This window comes from Pseudophryne corroboree, chromosome 11 (assembly GCF_028390025.1).
Source record: "Pseudophryne corroboree isolate aPseCor3 chromosome 11, aPseCor3.hap2, whole genome shotgun sequence".
In the NCBI taxonomy this organism is placed as follows: domain Eukaryota; kingdom Metazoa; phylum Chordata; class Amphibia; order Anura; family Myobatrachidae; genus Pseudophryne; species Pseudophryne corroboree.
Genome location: NC_086454.1, coordinates 65,340,548 through 65,363,487, shown reverse-complemented (window position 1 = coordinate 65,363,487; position 22,940 = coordinate 65,340,548). Strand labels below are relative to the sequence as shown.

Genomic DNA, 22,940 nt, shown 5'->3' with positions numbered 1-22,940 from the left:
TCTAGCGCTCGCCCTGCTGCCGGCATACTGGCGGCCGGGATGCCATGGTCTGCATCTTGACAGCCGGCATCCCAGCCACTGGTATATAGTATGTATTCGTTTTGAAGCATAGCCAGTATAGCCAAACGTTACAGATGTGCTTCTGAAAACCTGCATCAAGATGATGGCATACTTGGCAATGATCCTAACATGTTCATTTATTAAATTGTTTGATTTATATTGTAGTACTAATTTTCCGCTTGCTGCTGTTCTGCGTTTTACGCTCTAGTTACAGAAGAGTCTTTGTTTTAGTAACTTTTTTTTTTTAATCTTTGTTTTTAGGCAAGAAATTCTAGAACAGCTGTTATCAAATATATTTTTGAAAGAGAAGAATGAATCTGCAATTGTCAGTGCAATCCAAATACTGCTTACTCTGCTAGAGACCCGTCGACCAGCGTAAGTGAAAACATAATAGTTTGAGGTATTTGTGTTTCCTCATGCGAGTCCCGCTAAGAGGTTGAGAAGTTTAAATGGATGTTTCATTTCATCATATCAAGGGTGTGCTACTAATTTGAAAATAGATTTCTCTAGCATCCATAAGGGATATGGGGGGGAAACCAGTACAATGGGGTACAAAGGAGCCAGTGCACTTTAAATTTATTCAACTGGGTGTGCTGGCTCCTCCTCTCTATGCCGGCTCCTCCCCTCTATGCCCCCTCCCACAGGCAGTTTAGTAAAGTGCCCCCAGGAGAGGATGCACATCTCTGCAGCTCCAGAGAGTTTTCTTCAATTTTCTTAAACGTTTATTATTTTCTGTATGCTGTCTGGGCAACAGCATATCTGAGAGTTAGGGGAGGGTGGTCATCGGCCTTTCGAGGTACAGAGCCGCTTTCCCCGCTGCAGGACCACCGTCCTGAGGGGCTGTTGTCCAGCGGGGCACTGCGCCCTGGCTGCCGCAGCACGCCGCATACCCCTAACGCTGCCTGAAGGTGACATTGGTGGTGAGTACAAACCAGGGGCCCTGCTGGGGTTGACCACTGGCGCGGCGTACGGGACCCTCCTGAGGGGGGGTGGGGGTCCCGCTAAGATCCCCCGTGTAGAACTGGCACAAAAAGCACTTGTGTGATGTTTTAAGCTATATAGGAGACTTTGCCAGTATAAATATTCATTATAACTCATTATAACTCCAGCGCTATTAGAGGGGCGGAGCTAACAGCGCTGCTTCACAAGACACGCTGGAAAACTGGTACAGGGTGTAGCAAAGGGGGGAGAGCCTCTTGTGTACACTATCCTGATCTTCTGTAGGACAAAAATTGCTAGTGTTTACTGTGTTTTAGAAAGCTGACGGCCTCACTGGGGCTGTGCAGCTCAGGGTTTGCTGTTGTCCTTTCTCTGTGTCTCCTCTCACATACAGTAGGGCAGGCTTGCATTATGACTGTCTGTGTGTATGTTATTGTGCTTATTGTGAAATATGGTAAACACAACCTGTGCAGTGTATGTCACACCAGATTCTCTTCATTATCTAATGATTCTGTTTTTCATGTGAACAATGCAGTCAATCTTCACAAATCAGTGAAGGGGCTGGGGGAGACGGGGTCCAGAGCCCCACAGGTTAGATGTCAGATATGTCTTTCCAGCTCACTGCTAATGTGCAGAAGCCTCAGCTACTACAACAAGCTGATGCAGATTCAGCTGCTGGTGCAGATGTACAACACCCCCCCCTCTCTCATGCAGGTCCACAGAAGTGGGGATTATCTGCTCTGCTATCTGATACAGATGATGCTGTACAAGACGATGGGGATGACCTGGATCCTGTTAGTGGGGATCCCGATGCTGCTCAGGGTATTGAACCCCTCATTTTGGCTATAAGGGATGTGTTAAAGCTCCCTCTAGAGGACGCTGCATCGCAGCAGTGGTTTTTCTTTGTCCAAAACAAGCCTAATGTCACTCTCCCTGATTCTCCAGAGTTAGATGACTTATTCAAACAGGCCTGGAAAAAGTTTTTGCGCATTTTCCCATTTGCTCCTGAAGGTAGAAAATTTTGGGAGGAACCCCTTGGGGTGGGTGTCTGTCTCTCGCCTTTCTAAGAAGGCGGTGCTGCCTGCCACAGGCTCCTTTACTATGAAGGATCCAGGGGATCGGAAGATAGACTACCCTAAAATCTATATACACTGCAGCCGGCCTTTCACAAAGACCGTTCATTGCGTGTTGCTGGATGACCTATGTTGTTCATTCTTGGGCCACGCAAATTTAGGGGGATTTAGGGGGATATGCCCTTAGTTACTTTGGAAACCCTCCTAAAGCACATTCAGGACACTACCAGTGTCCTCTGTGATTCCATCAAGGAGATGGGGAACATTAATGCTCGTTTGTCTGCCATAGCAGTGTCGGCACGCAGGGCCTTGTGGTTGCGTTAGTGGATTGCGGACGCAGAATCCAACGTAATGTGGAATACCTCCCCTTTTCTGGGGAATGGCTTTTTGGGGTTGAACTGGATACCTGGATTTCCAAAGTTACGGCTGGGAAATCCGCGTTTCTTCTGGGGGGTACACTGGGCTCCACAGGGAATGCTATTAGGGTGGAGAGTAGGATCTTGATCCGAGGCACCAACAGGCTCAAAGCTTTGACCTTCTCAAGATGCATAGCGCCGCCTGCTCTATAACCCTGCCTCTGTGCACAGGAGCTCAGTTTTGTAGTTTGTACCATGCAGTAAGCAGGCATATAATAGGTGGGCTGTTACAACAGCCCTGAGAAGAGCTTTTTAAGCAAAGATAGAAGACTTCAAGGGTTGCAGCAGTGATAGATGTCAGTCTTACATCTGCTGCAGCTCCATCACCTCCCCACACGGCGCTGTATACTCCCGCACTCTGGTTGCAGGCTCCGGTTTGCTCACAGTTAGTCACACACTCGCCGAAGTTCTCCTGGATTGCGTGGCCGCACTCAGGGAGAGGAGGTAAGTGTGCCCTCTAGGTGGGTCCTGCTGAAATCGCGATCCGGCGCGGCCGGTGGTAGGCGGTCCCGCCCGCTGGCGTGGACACTGTGGTCGAGCAGGGACTCCACTAAACCACCAGGTCAAGGGCACAGGTCGGTTTTCTCTGACGTCCTAAGTGGATGCTGGGACTCCGTAAGGACCATGGGGAATAGCGGCTCCGCAGGAGACTGGGCACAACTAAAAGAAAGCTTTAGACTACTGGTGTGCACTGGCTCCTCCCACTATGACCCTCCTCCAGACTTCAGTTAGATTCTTGTGCCCGGCTGAGCTGGATGCACACTAGGGGCTCTCCTGAGCTCCTAGAAAGAAAGTATATTTAGGTTTTTTATTTTACAGTGAGATCTGCTGGCAACAGACTCACTGCAGCGAGGGACTAAGGGGAGAAGTAGCGAACCTACCTAACAGGTGGTAGTTTGGGCTGCTTAGGCTACTGGACACCATTAGCTCCAGAGGGATCGACCGCAGGACCCGACCTTGGTGTTCGTTCCCGGAGCCGCGCCGCCGGCCCCCTTACAGAGCCAGAAGCAAGAAGTGTTCCGGAAAATCGGCGGCAGAAGACTTCTGTCTTCAACAAGGTAGCGCACAGCACTGCAGCTGTGCGCCATTGCTCCTCATGCACACCTCACACTCCGGTCACTGATGGGTGCAGGGCGCTGGGGGGGGGGCGCCCTGAGGGCAATATAAGACACCTTGGCTGGCAAATCATCACAATATATAGTCCCAGGGCTATATATGTGATAAATTACCCCTGCCAGAATCCATAAAAAAGCGGGAGAAAAGTCCGCCGAAAAAGGGGCGGGGCTATCTCCCTCAGCACACAGGCGCCATTTTCTCTATCGTCCTAAGTGGATGCTGGGGTTCCTGAAAGGACCATGGGGAATAGCGGCTCCGCAGGAGACAGGGCACAAAAAAGTAAAGCTTTTACCAGATCAGGTGGTGTGCACTGGCTCCTCCCCCTATGACCCTCCTCCAGACTCCAGTTAGATTTTGTGCCCGAACGAGAAGGGTGCAATCTAGGTGGCTCTCCTAAAGAGCTGCTTAGAGAAAGTTTAGCTTAGGTTTTTTACTTTACAGTGAGTCCTGCTGGCAACAGGATCACTGCAACGAGGGACTTAGGGGAGAAGTAGTGAACTCACCTGCGTGCAGAGTGGATTTGCTGCTTGGCTACTGGACACTAGCTCCAGAGGGACGATCACAGGTACAGCCTGGATGGTCACCGGAGCCGCGCCGCCGGCCCCCTTGCAGACGCTGAAGAGAGAAGAGGTCCAAAATCGGCGGCTGAAGACTCCTGAGTCTTCATAAAGGTAGCGCACAGCACTGCAGCTGTGCGCCATTTTCCTCTCAGCACACTTCACACAACAGTCACTGAGGGTGCAGAGCGCTGGGGGGGGCGCTCTGAGAGGCAAATAAAAACCTTATTAGAGGCAAAAAATACCTCACATATAGCCCACAGAGGCTATATGGAGATATTTAACCCCTGCCTAACTTCAAAAATAGCGGGAGACGAGGCCGCCGAAAAAGGGGCGGGGCCTATCTCCTCAGCACACAGCGCCATTTTCTCTCACAGAAAAGCTGGAGAGAAGGCTCCCAGGCTCTCCCCTGCACTGCACTACAGAAACAGGGTTAAAACAGAGAGGGGGGGCACTGATTTTGGCGATATTGTATATATATAAAAGATGCTATAAGGGAGAAACACTTATATAAGGTTGTCCCTATATAATTATAGCGTTTTTGGTGTGTGCTGGCAGACTCTCCCTCTGTCTCCCCAAAGGGCTAGTGGGTCCTGTCCTCTGTCAGAGCATTCCCGGTGTGTGTGCTGTGTGTCGGTACGTGTGTGTCGACATGTATGAGGACGATGTTGGTGAGGAGGCGGAGAAATTGCCTGTAATGGTGATGTCACTCTCTAGGGAGTCGACACCGGAATGGATGGCTTATTTAGAGAATTACGTGAGAATGTCAACACGCTGCAAGGTCGGTTGACGACATGAGACGGCCGACAATCTATTAGGACCGGTCCAGGCGTCTCAGAAACACCGTCAGGGGTTTTAAAAACGCCCATTTACCTCAGTCGGTCGACACAGACACAGACACGGACACTGAATACAGTGTCGACGGTGAATAAACAAACGTATTTCTCATTAGGGCCACACGTTAAGGGCAATGAAGGAGGTGTTACGTGTTTCTGATACTACAAGTACCACAAGAAAGGGTATTATGTGGGAGTGAAAAAACTACCTGTAGTTTTTCCTGAATCAGATAAAATAAAATGAAGTGTGTGATGATGCGTAGGGTTACCCCGATAGCAAATATTGGCGTTATACCCTTTCCCGCCAGAAATTAGGGTACGTTGGGAAACACCCCTTAGGGTGATAAGGCGCTCACACGCTTATCAAGTGGCGTTACCGTCTCCAGATACGGCCGCCCTCAAGGAGCCAGCTGATAGGAAGCTGGAAAAATATCCTAAAAAGTATATACACACATACGGTGGTTATACTGCGACCAGCGATCGCCATCAGCCTGGAGATGCAGTGCTGGGTTGGCTTGGTCGGATTCCCTGACTGAAAATATTTTATTCATGTAGAGCATTTAATAGGATGCATTCTATATATATGTATGTGAGATGCACAGAGGGATATTTGCTCTCTGGCATCAAGATAAGTGCGTTGTCCATATCTCCCAGAAGATGTCAGGGACACGACAGTGGTCAGGTGATACAGATCCCATACGGCAGATGGAAGTATTGCTGTATAAAGGGAAGGAGTTATTTGGGGGTCGGTCCATCGGACCTGGGGACCACAGCAACAGCTGGGAAATCCAACCTTTTTTACCCCAAGTTACATCTCAGCTAAAAAAGACACCGTCTTTTCAGCCTCAATCTTTCCTTTCCCATGAGGGCATGCAGGCAAAAGGCCAGTCATATCTGCCCAGACATAGAGGTAAGGGAAGTAGACTGCAGCAGGCAGCCCTTTCCCAGGAAAAGAAGCCCTCCACCGCGTCTGCCAAGTCCTCAGCATGACGCTGGGGCCGTGCAAGCGGACTCAAGGTGGGGGGGTAGTCTCAAGAGTCTCAGGGCGCAGTGGGATCACTCGCAAGTTGACCCCTAGATCGTACGAGTATTATCCCAGGGGTAAAGATTGGAGAGTCGAGACATCTTCTCCTCGCAGCTTCCTGAAGTCTGCTTTACCAACGGCTCCCTCCGACAGGGAGGCAGCATTGGAAACAATTCACAAGCTGTATATCCAGCAGGTGATAATCAAAGTACCCCTCCTACGACAAGGAAAAGGGTATTATTTTTCCACACTATATTGTGGTACTGAAGCCAGACGGCTTGGTGACACATAGTCTAAATCTAAAATGTTTTGAACACTTACATAAAAGGTTCAAATCGAGATAAAGTCACTCAGAGCAGTGATAGCGAACCGGAAAAAAGGGGACTATATGGTGTCCCTGGACATCAAGGATTACCTCCATGTCCAAAATTTGTCCTTCTCATCAAGGGTACCTCTGGTTCGTGGTACAGAACTGTCAATATCAGTTTCAGACGATGCCGTTTGAATTATCCACGGCACCCCGGGCCTTTTTACCAAGGTAATGGCCGAAAAGATGTTTCTTCAAAGAAAAAAGGCATCTAAATTATCCCTTACTTGCACGACCTAAAAAGGGCAAGTTCCAGAGAACAGTTGGAGGTCGGAAGAGCACTATCTAAAGTAGTTCTTCGACGGCACGACTGGATTCTAAATATTCCAAGAATCGCAGCTGTTTTCCGACGATACGTCTGCTGTTCCTAGGGATGATTCTGGACACGGTTCAGAAAAAGGTTTTTCTTCCCGAGGAAAAAGCCAAGGAGTTATCCGACCTGTCAGGAACCTCCTAAAACCAGGAAAGGTGTCTGTACATCAATGCACAAGAGTCCTGGGAAAAATGGTGGCTTTTTACGAAGCAATTCCATTCGGCAGATTCCATGCAAGAATTTTCCAAAGGGATCTGTTGGACAAATGGTCAGGGTCGCATCCTCAGATGCACCTGCGAATAACCCTGTCGCCAAGGACAAGGGTATATCTTCTGTGGTGGTTGCAAAAGGCTCATCTATTGGAGGGCCGCAGATTCGGCATACAGGATTTGATCCTGGTGACCACGGACGCCAGCCTGAGAGGTTGGGGAGCAGTCACACAAGGAAGAAATTTCCAGGGGGTATGGACGAACCTGGAAAAGTCTATTCACATAAACATTCTGGTACTAAGAGCAATCTAAAATGCTCTAAGTCAGGCGGAACCACTCCTGCAAGGAAAACCGGTGTTGATTCAGTCGGACAACATCACGGCGGTCGCCCATGTAAACAGACAGGGCGGCACAAGAAGCAGGAGTGCAATGGCAGAAGCTGCCAAGATTCTTCGCTGGGCGGAGAATCACGTAATAGCACTGTCAGCAGTGTTCTTCCCGGGCGTGGACAACTGGGAAGCAGACTTCCTCAGCAGACACGATATACACCCGGGAGAGGGGGGTCTTCATCCAGAAGTCTTCCACATGCTAATAAACTGTTGGGAAAGACCAATGGTAGACATGATGGCGTCTCGCCTCAACAAGAAACTGGACAAGTATTGCGCCAGGTCAAGAGATCCACAGGCAATAGCTGTGGACGCACTGGTAACACCTTGGGTGTACAAATCAGTATATGTGTTTCCTCCTCTGCCTCTCATACCAAAGGTATTGAAGATTATACGGTGAGGAGGAGTAAGAAATACTAGTGGCTCCGGATTGGCCAAGAAGGACTTGGTAACCGGAACTTCAAGAGTTGGTCACGGACGACCCGTGCCCTCTACTTCTGAGAAGGGACCTGCTACAACAGGGTCCCTGTCTCTTTCAAGACTTACCGCGGCTGCGTTTGACGGCATGGCGGTTGAACGCCAGATCCTAAAAGGGAAAGGCATTCCAGAAGAAGTCATTCCTACCTTGATTAAGGCAAGGAAGGAAGTCACCGCGAAACATTATCACCGCATTTGGCGAAAATATGTCGCGTGGTGCGAGGATCGGAGTGTTCCGACGGAGGAATTTCAACTGGGTCGTTTCCTACATTTCCTACAATCAGGATTGTCTAGGGGTCTCAAATTGAGATCTATTAAGGTTCAAATTTCGGCCCTGTCAATATTCTTCCAAAAAGAATTGGCCTCAGTTCCTGAGGTACAGACTTTTGTTAAAGGAGTACTGCATATACAGCCTCCTGTGGTGCCTCCGGTGGCACCGTGGGATCTAAATGTAGTTTTAGATTTCCTCAAATCCCATTGGTTTGAACCATTGAAAAAGGTGGATTTTAAATATCTCACATGGAAAGTGACTATGTTACTGGCCCTGGCTTCCGCCAGGAGAGTATCTGAATTGGCGGCTTTATCTTATAAAAGCCCTTATCTAATCTTCCATTCGGATAGGGCAGAACTGAGGACTCGTCCGCATTTTCTCCCTAAGGTGGTATCAGCGTTTCACCTGAACCAACCTATTGTGGTGCCTGCGGCCACTGGCGACTTGGAGGACTCCAAGTTGTTGGACGTTGTCAGAGCCTTAAAAATATACATTTCAAGGACGGCTGAAGTCAGAAAATCTGACTCGCTGTTGATACTATATGCACCCAACAAGTTGGGTGCCCCTGCTTCTAAGCAGACGATTGCTCGTTGGATTTGTAACACAATTCAACTTGCTCATTCTGTGGCAGGCCTGCCACAGCCTAAATCTGTTAAGGCCCATTCCACAAGGAAGGTGGGCTCATCTTGGGCGGCTGCCCGAGGGGTCTCGGCATTACAATTCTGCCGAGCAGCTACGTGGTCGGGGGAAAACACGTTTGTAAAATTCTACAAATTTGATACCCTGGCAAAAGAGGACTTGGAATTCTCTCATTCGGTGCTGCAGAGTCATCCGCACTCTCCCGCCCGTTTGGGAGCTTTGGTATAATCCCCATGGTCCTTTCAGGAACCCCAGCATCCACTTAGGACGATAGAGAAAATAAGAATTTACTTACCGATAATTCTATTTCTCGGAGTCCGTAGTGGATGCTGGGCGCCCATCCCAAGTGCGGATTATCTGCAATACTGTACATAGTTATTGTTAACAAATTCGGGTTATATTGTTAAGGAGCCATCTTTAAGAGGCTCTTTCTGTTATCATACTGTTAACTGGGTTTAGATCACAAGTTGTACGGTGTGATTGGTGTGGCTGGTATGAGTCTTACCCGGGATTCAAATTGCCTCCCTTATTGTGTACGCTCGTCCGGGCACAGTACCTAACTGGAGTCTGGAGGAGGGTCATAGGGGGAGGAGCCAGTGCACACCACCTGATCTGGTAAAAGCTTTACTTTTTTGTGCCCTGTCTCCTGCGGAGCCGCTATTCCCCATGGTCCTTTCAGGAACCCCAGCATCCACTACGGACTCCGAGAAATAGAATTATCGGTAAGTAAATTCTTATTTTTTCTTCACAGTGCAGCTGGAAGACAGCTCCCCAGGCTCTCCCCTGTAGTTTTCAGGCTCAAAGGGTTAAAAAGAGAGGGGGGGCACTAAATTTAGGCGCAATATATGTATACAAGCTGCTATTGGGGGAAAAATCACTCAGTTATAGTGTTAATCCCTGCATTATATAGCGCTCTGGTGTGTGCTGGCATACACTCTCTCTGTCTCCCCAAAGTACTTTGTGGGGTCCTGTCCTCAGTCAGAGCATTCCCTGTGTGTGTGCGGTGTGTCGGTACGGCTGTGTCGACATGTTGGATGAGGAAGGTTACGTGGAGGCAGAGCAGAGGCCGATAAATGGGATGTCTCCCCCTGTGGGGCCGACACCAGAGTGGATGGATAGGTGGAAGGTATTAACCGACAATGTCAACTCCTTACATAAAAGGCTGAATGACGTAACAGCTGTGGGACAGCCGGCTTCTCAGGCCGCGCCTGCCCAGGCGTCTCAAAGGCCATCAGGGGCTCAAAAAAACGCCCGTTACCTCAGATGGCAGACACAGATGTCGACAGGGAGTCTGACTCCAGTGTCGACGAGGTTGAGATATATACACAATCCACTAGGAACATCCGTTACATGATCTCGGCAATAAAAAATGTGTTACACATTTCTGACATGAACCCAAGTACCACATAAAAGGGGTTTTATTTTTGGGGAGAAAAAGCAGCCAGTGTTTTGTTCCCACATCAGATGAGTGAATGAAGTGTGTAAAGAAGCGTGGGTTCCCACGATAAGAAACTGGTAATTTCTAAAAAGTTACTGATGGCGTACCCTTTCCCGCCAGATGATAGGTCACGTTGGGAGATATCCCCTAGGGTGGATAAGGCGCTCACACGTTTGTCAAAAAAGGTGGCACTGCCGTCTTAGGATACGGCCACCTTGAAGGAGCCTGCTGATAAAAAGCAGGAGGCTATCCTGAAGTCTGTATATACACACTCAGGTTCTATACTGAGACCTGCATTTGCCTCAGCATAAATAGTGCTGCTGCAGCGTGGTCTGATACCCTGTCAGATAATATTAATACCCTAGACAGGAATAATATTTTGCTAACATAGAGCATATTAAAGACGTCGTCTTATATATGAAGGATGCACAGAGGGATATTTGCCGGCTGGCTTCCAGAATTATTGCAATGTCCATTCTGCCAGGAGGGTATTAGAAACCCGGCAGTGGACAGGTGATGCTGCCTGTAAAAGGCACATTGAGATTCTGCCTTATAAGGGTGAGGAATTGTTTGGGGATGGTCTCTGGGACCTCGTATACACAGCAACAGCTGGGAAGAAAATTTTTTACCTCAGGTTTCCTCACAGCCTAAGAAAGCACCGTATTTTCAGGTACAGTCCTTTCGGCTTCAGAAAAGCAAGCGGGTCAAAGGCGCTTCCTTTCTGCACAGAGACAAGGGAAGAAGGAAAAAGCTGCACCAGCAGCCAGTTCCCAGGATCAAAAATCTTCCCCCGCTTCCTCTGAGTCCACCGCATGACGCTGGGGCTCCACAGGTGGAGACAGGTGCGGTAGGGGCGCGTCTCGGGAACTAAAGGGACCAGTGTGGATCCCTAGGTTCTGCAAATAGTATCACAGGGATACAGGCTGGAGTTCGAGGCGACTCCCCCTCGCCGTTACCTCACATCAGCCTTGCCTGCTGCCCTCGGAGAAAGGTAGTACTGGCGGCAATTCACAAGCTGTACTTCCAGCAGGTGAAATCAAGGTACCCCTCCTTCAACAAGGCCGGGGTTACTATTCCAAAATGTTGTGGTATCGAAACCAGATGGTTCGGTGAGACCCATTCTAAAATTGAAAGCCTTGAACACTTATATACAAAGGTTCAAGTTCAAAATGGAATCGCTCAGGGCGATTATTGCAAGCCTGGAGAATTTCATGGTATCACTGGACATCAAGGATGCTTACCTGCATGTCCCTATTTACCCTCTTCACCAGGAGTACCTCAAAATTGTGGTACAGGATTGTCATTACCAATTCCAGACATTGCCGTTGGTCTGTCCCCGGCACCGAGGGTATTTACCAAGGTAATGGCCGAAATAATTATTCCGTACTTGGACGATCTCCTTATAAAGGCGAGGTCCAGGGAGCAGTTGTTCGTCGGAGTAGCACTATCTCGGGAAGTGCTACAACAGCACGGCTGGATTCTGAATATTCCAAAGTCGCAGCTGGTTCCTACGACGCGTCTACTGTTCCTGGGTATGGTTCTGGACACAGAACAGGATAAAAAGGGTTTCTCCCGGAGGAGAAGTCCAAGGAGTTGTCGTCTCTAGACAGAGACCTCCTAATACAAATACAGGTGTCGGTGCATCAATGCACGCAGCCCTGGGAAAGATGGTAGCTTCTTACGAAGAAATTCCATTCGCCAGGTCCCATGCAAGGATTTTCCAGTGGGGTCTGTTGGACAAGTGGTCCGGGTCGCATCTTCAGATGCATCGGCAGATAACCCTGTCTCCAAGGGCCAGGGTGTCGCTGTTGTGGTGGCTGCAGAGTGCTCATCTTCTAGGGGGCCGCAGATTCGGCATACAGGACTGGGTCCTGGTGACCACGGATGCCAGCCTTCGAGGCTGGGGGGCAGTCACACAGGGAAGAAACTTCCAAGGCTATGGAAAAGTCAGGAGACTTCCCTACACATAAATATTCTGGAACTAAGGGCCATTTACAATGCCCTAAGTCAGGCTAGACCCTGCTTCAACACCGGCCGGTGCTGATCCAGTCAGACAACATCACGGCGGTCGCTCATGTAAACCGACAGGGCGGCACAAGAAGCAGGATGGCGATGGCAGAAGCCACAAGGATTCTCCGATGGGCGGAAAATCATGTGTTAGCACTGTCAGCAGTGTTCATTCCCGGAGTGGACAACGGAGAAGCAGACTTTCTCAGAAGACACGACCTCCTCCCGGGAGAGTGGGGACTTCATCCAGAAGTCTTCCAAATGATTGTACACCGTTGGGAAAGGCCACAGGTGGACATGATGGCGTCCCGCCTCAACAAAAAGCTACAAAGATATTGCGCCAGGTCAAGGACCCTCAGGCGATAGCTGTGGACGCTCTGGTAACACCGTGGGTGTACCAGTCGGTGTATGTGTTCCCTTCTCTGCCTCTCTTACCCAGGGTAATGAGAATAATAAGGAGGAGAGGAGTAAGAACTATACTCATTGTCCCGGGTTGGCCAAGAAGAGCTTGGTAACCAGAACTCCAAGAAATGATCTCAGAGGACCCATGGCCTCTGCCGCTCACAGGACCTGCTGCAGCAGGGGGCCTGTCTGTTCCAAGACTTATCGCGGCTGCGTTTGACGGCATGGCGGTTGAACGCCGGATCCTGAAGGAAAAGGGCATTCCGGAGGAAGTTATCCCTACGCTATTTAAAGCTAGAAAAGAAGTGAACGCAAACCATTATCACCGCATATGGCGGAAATATGTTGCGTGCTGTGAGGCCAGGAAGGCCCCAAAGGAGAAATTTCAGCTAGGTCGATTTCTGCACTTCCTACAGTCAGAGGTGACTATGGGCCTAAAATTGGGTTCCATTAAGGTCCAGATTTCGGCTCTATCGATTTTCTTCCAAAATAGAACTGGCTTCACTGCCTGAAGTTCAGACTTTTGTTAAGGGAGTGCTGCATAGTCAGCCCCCGTTTGTGCCTCCAGTGGCACCGTGGGATCTCAACGTGGTGTTGGATTTCCTGAAGTCGCATTGGATTGAGCCACTTAGATCCGTGGAGCTATAATACCTCACGTGGAAAGTGGTCATGCTGTGGGCCTTGGCGTCGGCCAGGCGTGTATCAGAATTGGCGGCTTTGTCATACAAAAGCCCTTATCTGTATTTTATATGGATAAGGCGGAATTGAGGACTCGTTCCCAATTCCTTCCTAAGGTGGTATCAGTTTTTCATGTGAACCGACCTATTGTGGTGCCGGCGGCTACTTGGGACTTGGAGGATTCCAAGTTACTGGACGTAGTCAGGGCCCTGAAAAGTATGTTTCCAGGACAGCTGGAGTCGGGAAAACTGACTCGCTATTTCTCCTGTATGCACCCAAGAAGCTGGGTGCTCCTGCTTCTAAGCAGACTATTGCTCGCTGGATCTGTAGCACGATTCAACTTGAACATTCTGCGGCTGGACTGCCGCACCCTAAATCTGTAAAAGCCCATTCCACGAGGAAAGTGGGCTCTTCTTGGGCGGCTGCCCGAGGGGTCTCTGCTTTACAACTTTGCCGAGCTGTTACTTGGTCGGGTTAAAACATTTTTGTAAGAGTCTACAAGTTTGATACCCTGGCTGAGGAGGACCTAGAGTTTGCTCATTCGGTGCTGCAGAGTCATCCGCACTCTCCCGCCCGTTTGGGAGCTTTGGTATAATCCCCATGGTCCTTACGGAGTCCCAGCATCCACTTAGGACATCAGAGAAAATAAGATTTTACTCACCGGTAAATCTATTTCTCGTAGTCCGTAGTGGATGCTGGGCGCCCATCCCAAGTGCGGATTGTCTGCAATACTTGTTTATAGTTATTGCCTAACTAAAGGGTTATTGTTGAGCCATCTGTTGAGAGGCTCAGTTATATTTCATACTGTTAACTGGGTATAGTATCACGAGTTATACGGTGTGATTGGTGTGGCTGGTATGAGTCTTACCCGGGATTCAAAATCCTTCCTTATTGTGTCAGCTCTTCCGGGCACAGTATCCTAACAGAGGTCTGGAGGAGGGTCATAGTGGGAGGAGCCAGTGCACACCAGGTAGTCCTAAAGCTTTCTTTAGTTGTGCCCAGTCTCCTGCGGAGCCGCTATTCCCCATGGTCCTTACGGAGTCCCAGCATCCACTACGGACTATGAGAAATAGATTTACCGGTGAGTAAAATCTTATTTTTACCTTCTAAAAACCGTTTTAATTACAGCCCATTACCGTACCAGTGGTGAGGTCCAGCAGGGGGATAAGGCTTGGACCTGTAGCCCCTCCCCCAGCCCCAGGGCACCATTTACAGTAATGATCCCGCCCTGGAGCTGCATATAGCTCTCTCCCTCACTACCAGTCAGTGTTTCGGCGCCATTACACAGAGCAGCACTGTTCCTGGGACTGTTTGGGCAAATCCTCCTTTGTGAAGCCGCCTACACGTCAGCGCTGTGCATTTTACAAGACACTTAAGTATTCTACATGTCTATGGATAATTAGTTAAGAAACAGTGCATTTGGTCAGGGTTATATAGTACAAGTACCCTGTGATATACATCCAGTCTTTACTGTGCATTGATATATCTACTAATTATATAGCTATACTGAGTATTACTTTGTATTGCTAGTCCAGTGCAGTTTTATTGCATGTCATAATTTCTGCATTGTACATTGACTATGTGTGTACATGTAGCTGCTGTGTGCCCTCCATTTTGTGTCTCACTCAGATTGCTATCTCTATATTCTATAACCTGAGGGGGCTAAGTGCGTCAGGTTTATCATTTAATATAGGTAGTTCACAGGATATACTCTGTGTATTTTTCTCTGATTTTTAGTCACACTATACCTCTTGAATTTTCTGTTTGCTACACAGGGGGTTCTTGTCAGGTATTGTGCTGCTGATATTGTACTGTGTTGCCTTGCATTGAGCTTTTGATTATGTCAGCTACAAAGGGCAATGGTGCTGGGGCTGATCCCACATTGCGTGGTGGTGACGCTGCAGACACATTTGAGGATAACACAGCAGCTTGCGGGGTCAGGTTCTGGGGGATCCTTACACCCAAGTGGGACTGTAGCAACGGGGGTTCAAAATTACTCACCTTGGGCTACCTTCTCCACGCTATTGAATACGCTGGTAACTAGACTACTACTCCTGTACCGGTACAACCGCTTATGGTCCCCGCTGTTAACCCGCCATGGGTAGATCAACTGTCTGCTCAGTTACAGCAAGTGAACCTATCACTGACTACTCAAGTCTAACCCTCGCCCACATAAGACCAAGGGGTCCTCTAAGCAGGCCATTACTTCCTCACAATCCACCAACGTCCCAGACTCCTCGTCTGATGAGGATGGCGTTTATACTGACCCCACAAATTATTATCACGACGCTTCTGATGGGGAATCTGTATCACAGGTGGATGTTCCTGACTTGTTTGAGGCTATCAGGTCCATTCTTCAAATTAATGATGACCCGGAGTCTGATGCTGCCCCTAAGAAACCGGGCAGGTTTAAACGTCAGAAAGTGGTTTAACAAGTTTCTCTTACGTCCTAGAGGATGCTGGGGACTCCGTAAGGACCATGGGGTATAGACGGGCTCCGCAGGAGACATGGGCACTATAAAGAACTTTAGAATGGATGTGCACTGGCTCCTCCCTCTATGCCCCTCATCCAGACCTCAGTTAGATCCTGTGCCCAGAGGAGACTGGGTGCATTACAGGGAGCTCTCCTGAGTTTCTCTGAAAAAAGAATTTTGTTAGGTTTTTTAATTTTCAGGGATCACTGCTGGCAACAGGCTCCCTGCATCGTGGGACTGAGGAGAGAGAAGCAGACCTACTTAAATGATAGGCTCTGCTTCTTAGGCTACTGGACAACATTAGCTCCAGAGGGAGTCGGAACGCAGGTCTCCCCTCGCCGTTCGTCCCAGAGCCGCGCCGCCGTCCTCCCCACAGAGCCGGAAGATAGAAGCCGGGTGAGTATAAGAAGAAAAAACTTAAAAGGCGGCAGAAGACTTCAGATCTTCCCTGAGGTAACGCGCAGCGGTAACGCTGCGCGCCATTGCTCCCACACACAACACACACGGCAGGGCGCAGGGGGGGGGGCGCCCTGGGCAGCAATTTTAAACCTCTAGGACTGGCTAAAATGAATATATAGGCTCCGAGGGCTGTATATAGTAAATCCCCCGCCAGTATTTAAAAAATCGAGCGGGACCGAAGCCCACCACTGAGGGGGCGGAGCTTGATCCCTCAGCACTAACCAGCGCCATTTTCTCCAGACACTGCAGAGAAGCTGGCTCCACACGGTGACACAGGGCAGAAAAGAGGGGGGGGGGGGGGGGAGACTTGTAAGGCGCAGAGGGTGTATTATATGCACATAATTATATAAAAGCGCTATTTATCTGGGAATTGGTTTCTCCAGTGTCAGTTGGCGCTGGGTGTGTGCTGGCATTCTCTCTCTCTCTCTCTCTCTCTCTCTCTCTCTCTCTTCTCTTTCTCTTTCTCTTTCTCTTTCTCTTTCTCTTTCTCTTTCTCTTTCGGGCCTTATTGGGGATCTGTCTCCATATAAATATCCCTGTGGGGGTGTGTAGGTACGAGTGTCTGCATGTCTGAAGCGGAAGGCTCTTCTAAGGAGGAGGTCGAGCAGATTGCGTCTCCGTCGGCAACGCCGATACCTGATTGGTTGGACATGTGGAATGTTTTAAATGCAAATGTGACATTATTACATAAAAGGATGGACAAAGCAGAGTCCAGGGAAAAAGCAGGGAGTCAATCCATGGCTTTGACTGTCACAGGGCCCTTCAGGGTCTCAAAAACGTCCCCTATCCCAAAGAGCAGACACTGGTACTGACACGGATTCTAACTCCAGTGTCGACTACGATGATGCAAGGTTACACCCAAGGGTGGCAAAAAGTATTCATTATATGATTATTGCAATAAAAGATGTTTTGCATATCACAGATGACCCCTCTGTCCCTGACACAAGGGTACACATGTTTAAGGAAAAGAAACCTGAGGGGACATTTCCCCCATCTCATGAGCTGAACGCGTATTTTGAAGAAGCTTGGGAAACTCCAGACAAAAAACTGCAGATTCCCAAAAGAATCTTATGGCGTATCCTTTCCCGTCACAGGACAGGGTACAGTGGGAATCCTCGCCCAGGGTAGACAAGGCTTTGACGCGCTTATCCAAGAAGGTGGCGCTACAGTCTCCAGACACTGCAGCCCTCAAGCATCCTGCTGATCGCAGACAGGAAACAACTTTAAAATCAATTTATACACATACGGGTGCTTTGCTCAGACCGGCAAAACCCAAGCCGGGTTTGTAGCGCGGTAACAGCTTGGACAGATACCTTGTCAGCTGATATTGATACCCTGGATAGGGATACCATTTTATTGACCTTAGGTCACATCAAAGACGCAGTCTTATATATGAGGGATGCTCAGAGAGACGTCGGCCTACTAGGTTCAAGGGCCAACGCCATAGCGATTTCTGCTAGGCGAGCACTGTGGACCCGCAAATGGACGGGTGATGCCGACTCAAAAATGCATATGGAAGTTTTACCTTGTGTCCCTACTCTCACCCTTCATCCGCTCCTTGAAGATGTTGGGAAGTAGATGGGGTCATATGCATAACAGGCCAGCCCTCTATCCCTCATACAAAATATAAATATCCATAATTGAAATGCTTATTGTTTATTAATTTTATATTGTTACTTCAAATGGAGGGCAAGGTTGCATTTATAATACTGAACAACTGCTTTTGAACTTGCAACATAATTACGGCTCAGCCGTTGGGAATAGTGGATATTGCTGTGTGGAGATTAGAGATACCGTTAATACACACGATTCAAAAGATATTACTGTGTGGAAACCATAGATAGTGAGAGCACACGGAGTTTACAGGATATCAGTATTTAAAAAGTTTGCCCTGTGTGAGCTAATTGCACTGCAATAATATGAATGATTCATTAATAGATATTGCTTACACACAGGGTTTATAGGACACTGGTGTCTAATGAAGTTGTCCTGTGTGAATTAATTACACAGAAATAACACTAAAGACACTGATGTCTAATGAAGTTGTCCTATGTGAACTGAGACACTGATGTCTAATGAAGTTGTCCTATGTGAATTGATTGCACAGCAAATGTAAATGTATTATTGGTATAGTACCATGTTTTAATGAAATAATGCTGCTTAAATCTATATGAATTAATTAACCGCTTCTCTCTAGCAATGTGCTACAATTTGAATAAATGTGGTTTCAAACTGTACAATATTATCACTTGTTTTCCCTATGTGAAGATCCAAGGTAATTGGATCTAAAAATCCATAAAAATACTGCTGTTAATACATGCACGGTATAATTAGCCGTGGATTCAATCTAACAGCGGACAAATATTTAACTGTTTTTTTCTCTGGATATTTATGCATCAGTGGTCAATTTGTAAGTTTATTTTTGCTATAGTGCTGTGTTAAATACTCAAAGAGCCAATGATAGCTTAATATATTTTGTTGGTTTTGGTTGGAGAGCACAGACTAAAATCATATGACGCCGTGCCGAGTGTTCATATGCCTGTGAGGAATTGAATACACAGCACACAAATGTGTTTAACTGGTAAACAGCAGATGAACGTATGTGTATACACACTTTAATTACCATCAGTGGGAATTTATAAATGCCCAGGGTTTGGACACAGGGCGCTGCGTCGATTATTCACTGGCTCACATGCTGAAAAATTGCTGGCTATTAGGCGCTGTAACTACAATCAGTGTGGCAGTAAAATACGGAACAAACTTTGAAGCTGTATGAGAAAGAATCACAGTTATATAAACTGTTACAATGTATTCAGCTTGTTTGGCTTTTGAGCATTCTGTAATGAACACTACATGAATGGCAACATATGTATCGAAAGTGCTGACTGTCACGCTTGCAGATAGCTGTGAGAGGAAATGGCTACATTATATTGAAGATAAATGGTTAGTGTTGAACAGCCAGCAAAAACCATTCGTAATCACTGACTACAATCCAGAGAAATTTTAGGGAACCTCTGACACCACAGTAATTAGATATCACATTACTAAGGAATGAATTCTATGATAGATTGTTGATAAAGACAAGTAAGACAGGGTTATTGCTTTATCAGCTTTATTAAACTGCAGTATTGATATTTCTTTTCACACTTTTTATTATCTATCTCACCATATTAATGTGAAGATAGTCACATAATATCATGAATAATTAAGATAATCCTGTATTCATTGGTATCATAAAAGATAGTCACATAGTGTTATGAATAGTTAAGGACATGAATTAACTCTTACCTCATCTATTTTAAGGGATATTATTAAAGGTTACGTTTTAAAACTACAATCATATCAATTTAAATACATTTAATTACATTTAAAAGAGTGCTCCAAAAAGGCAATCCCTGTCTTTCTCCGGCCACTGTCGGGTTTTGTATGTTTATCAAGTTTTACCTTACAAGGGTGAGGTTTTATTTGGGGAAGGTCTCGCGGACCTGGTTTCCCCAGCTACCGCGGGTAAATCTACTTTTTTTGCCTTATGTTCCCCCACAGCAAAAGAAAACGCCACAATATCAGATGCAGTCCTTTCGGTCGCATAAGTCCAGAAAAGGTCGGGGCTCTTCCTTCCTCGCCAGAGGTAAGGGAAAAGAATGCCTGCTACGGCCATTTCCTAGGAACAGAAGTCCTCCCCGGCTTCTACTAAATCCACCGCATGACGCTGGGGCTCCACTGAGAGAGTCCGCTCCGGTGGGGGCACATCTTCGACTTTTCAGCCACGTCTGGGTTCAGTCGGACGTGGATCCTTGGGTGATGGAAATTGTATCCCAAGGCTACAAGCTGGAATTCGAAGACGTGCCTCCCCGCCGATTCTTCAAATCAGCTTTACCAACGTCTCCCCCAGACTTGGAGATAGTTTTAGCTGCAATTCAAAAGCTGTGTCTACAGCAAGTGATTATCGAGGTTCCCTTAATACAACAGGGAAAAGGGTACTATTCAACCCTATTTGATGGCTCGGTCAGACCCATTCTAAACTTAAAACCCCTGAACCTGTACTTAAAAAGGTTCAAGTTCAAGATGGAATTGCTCAGGGCAGTGATCTCCAGCCTGGAAGGGGGGGATTTTATGGTGTCACTAGACTTAAAGGATGGATACCTTCATGTCCACATTTATCCTCCTCATCGGGCGTACCTGAGATTCGCTGTACAGGACTGTCATTACCAATTTCAGACGTTGCCGTTTGGGCTTTCCACGGCCCGAGGGTTTTCACCAAGGTAATGGCGGAAACGATTATCCCGTACTTGGACGATCTCCTGATAAATGCGAGATCCCTGTGAGTGCTGCAGCAATATGGCTGGGTCCTAAATCTACCAAAGTCACAGTTGGTTCCAAGAACTCGGCTGTCTTTCTTAGGCATGATTCTGGACACAGAACAAAAGAGGGTTTTTCTCCCGATGGAAAAAACCCAGGAACTCCAGAACATGGTCAGAGACTTGTTAAAACCAAAAAGAGGATCAGTCCATCAATGCACTCGAGTACTGGGGAAAATGGTGGCGACCTACGAGGCCATCCCCTTTGGCAGGTTTCATGCAAGGACTTTTCAGTGGGACCTTCTGGACAAGTGGTCTGGATCCCACCTTCAAATACATCTGAAAATAACCCTGTCCCCCAGGGCCAGGGTGTCTCTCCTGTGGTGGCTGCAGAGTGCTCACCTTCTAGAAGGTCGCAGGTTCGGCATTCAGTACTGGGTTCTGGTGACCACGGACGCGAGCCTCCGAGGATGGGGAGCAGTCACACAAGGAAGGAATTTTCAGGGACTGTGGTCAAGCCAGGAGGCTTGTCTACACATCAACATACTGGAATTAAGGGCTATATACAACGGCCTACGACAAGCGGATAATCTTCGCGACCTACTGGTTCTGATTCAATCAGACAATGTCACAGCCGTGTCTCATGTAAACCGCCAAGGCGGGACAAGGAGCAGCGTGGCAATGGCGGAAGCCACCAGGATTCTGCGCTGGGCAGAAAATCACGTAAGCGCTCTGTCGGCGGTATTCATTCCGGGAGTGGACAACTGGGAAGCAGACTTCCTCAGCAGACACTATCTCCATCCAGGATAGTGGGGACTTCATCAAGAAGTCTTTGAGGAAATCCCCAAAGGCTTGTTATTTCTGCAAATAGACATGATGGCATCACGCCTCAACAAGTTTCGGAGGTATTGTGCCAGGTCAAGGGACCCTCAGGCAGTAGTAGCGGTGGACGCCCTGGTGACACCATGGGTGTTTCAGTCTGTCTGTGTTCCCTCCTCTTCCTCTCATCTCAAAAATATTGAGAATCATAAGACGAAAAAGAGTACAGGCAATTCTCATTGTTCCAGATTGGCCTCGGAGGGTCTGGTATTCAGATCTTCAGGAGATGCTCACAGAAGATCTGTGGCCTCTTCCTCTCAGGGAGGACCTGTTGCAGCAGGGACCCTGCGTGTTCCAAGACTTACTGCGGTTACGTTTGACGGCATGGCGGTTGAACACTGAATCCTAGCGGGTAAGGGTATTCCGGAAGAAGTCATCCCTACTCTGATAAAGGCTAGGAAGGAAGTGACGGCGAAACATTATCACCGTATCTGGAGGAAGTATGTATCTTGGTGTGAAGCCAAGAATGCTCCTACGGAAGATTTCCACTTGGGCCGTTTTCTTCACTTTCTACAGACAGGAGTGGATATTTGCCTAAAGCTAGGCTCCATTTAAGGTACAGATTTCGGCCCTATCTATATTCTTCCAGAAGGAAGTGGCTTCTCTCCCAGAAGTCCAAACTTTTGTAAAGGGAGTGCTGCACATCCAGCCTCCTTTTGTGCCCCCAGTGGCACCATAGGACCTTAATGTGGTGTTACAGTTCCTAAAATCTCACTGGTTTGAACCTCTTCAAACAGTTGTATTAAAGTTTCTCATTTGGAAAGTGGTCATGTTGTTGGCCTTGGCATCTGCAAGGCGGGTGTCCGAATTGGCGGCCTTATCTCATAAGAGCCCCTATCTCATTTTCCATGAGGATAGAGCAGAGTTGAGGACTCGTCCTCAATTTTTGCCTAAGGTGGTGTCATCGTTTCATATGAACCAACCTATTGTGGTGCCTGTGGCTACGGGAGACTTGGAGGATTCCAAATCCCTTTAGGGACTTAAAAATTTACGTAGCCAGGACGGCTCGGGTTAGGAAAATAGAGGCACTGTTTGTCCTTTATGCAGCCAACAAGGTTGGCACTCCTGCTTCTAAGCAGACTATTGCTCGCTGGATCTGTAACACGATTCAGCAGGCTCATTCTACGGCTGGATTGCCGTTACCAAATTCAGTAAAGGCCCATTCCACTAGTAAGGTGGGCTCTTCTTGGGCGGCTGCCCGAGGCGTCTCGGGCTTACAGCTTTGCCGAACAGCTACTTGGTCGGGTTCAAACACTTTTTTGAAAAATTCTACAAGTTTGATACCCTGGCTGAGGAGGACCTCATGTTTGCTCAATCGGTGCTGCAGAGTCATCCGCACTCTCCCGCCCGGTTTGGAGCTTTGGTATAATCCCCATGGTCCTTACGGAGTCCCCAGCATCCTCTAGGACGTAAGAGAAAATAAGATTTTAAACCTACCGCTAAATCTTTTTGTCCTAGTCCGTAGAGGATGCTGGGCGCCCGTCCCAGTGCGTACATATTTCTGCATGACTTGTATGTAGTTATTGCTTACATAAGGGTTATGTTACAGCTAAGATCAGTCGTTGGCTGATACTGTTTTGTTCATACTGTTAACTGGTTGCGTATATTCCAGGTTATACGGT

At 47.9% G+C, this 22,940-nt stretch overlaps 1 protein-coding gene across 11 annotated transcripts in view; it reads left to right on the top strand.

Annotated features, from left to right (window-relative positions):
• PPP6R3 (protein phosphatase 6 regulatory subunit 3) overlaps positions 1 to 22,940 on the top strand; it is a 318,072-nt gene that overhangs the window by 130,830 nt on the left and 164,302 nt on the right. For all 11 annotated transcript variants that reach the window (XM_063944360.1, XM_063944362.1, XM_063944364.1 and 8 more), the window contains one exon: positions 322 to 435. In XM_063944360.1, the coding sequence (XP_063800430.1) occupies positions 322 to 435 (114 nt within the window). The remainder of the gene's footprint in view (positions 1 to 321; positions 436 to 22,940) is intronic.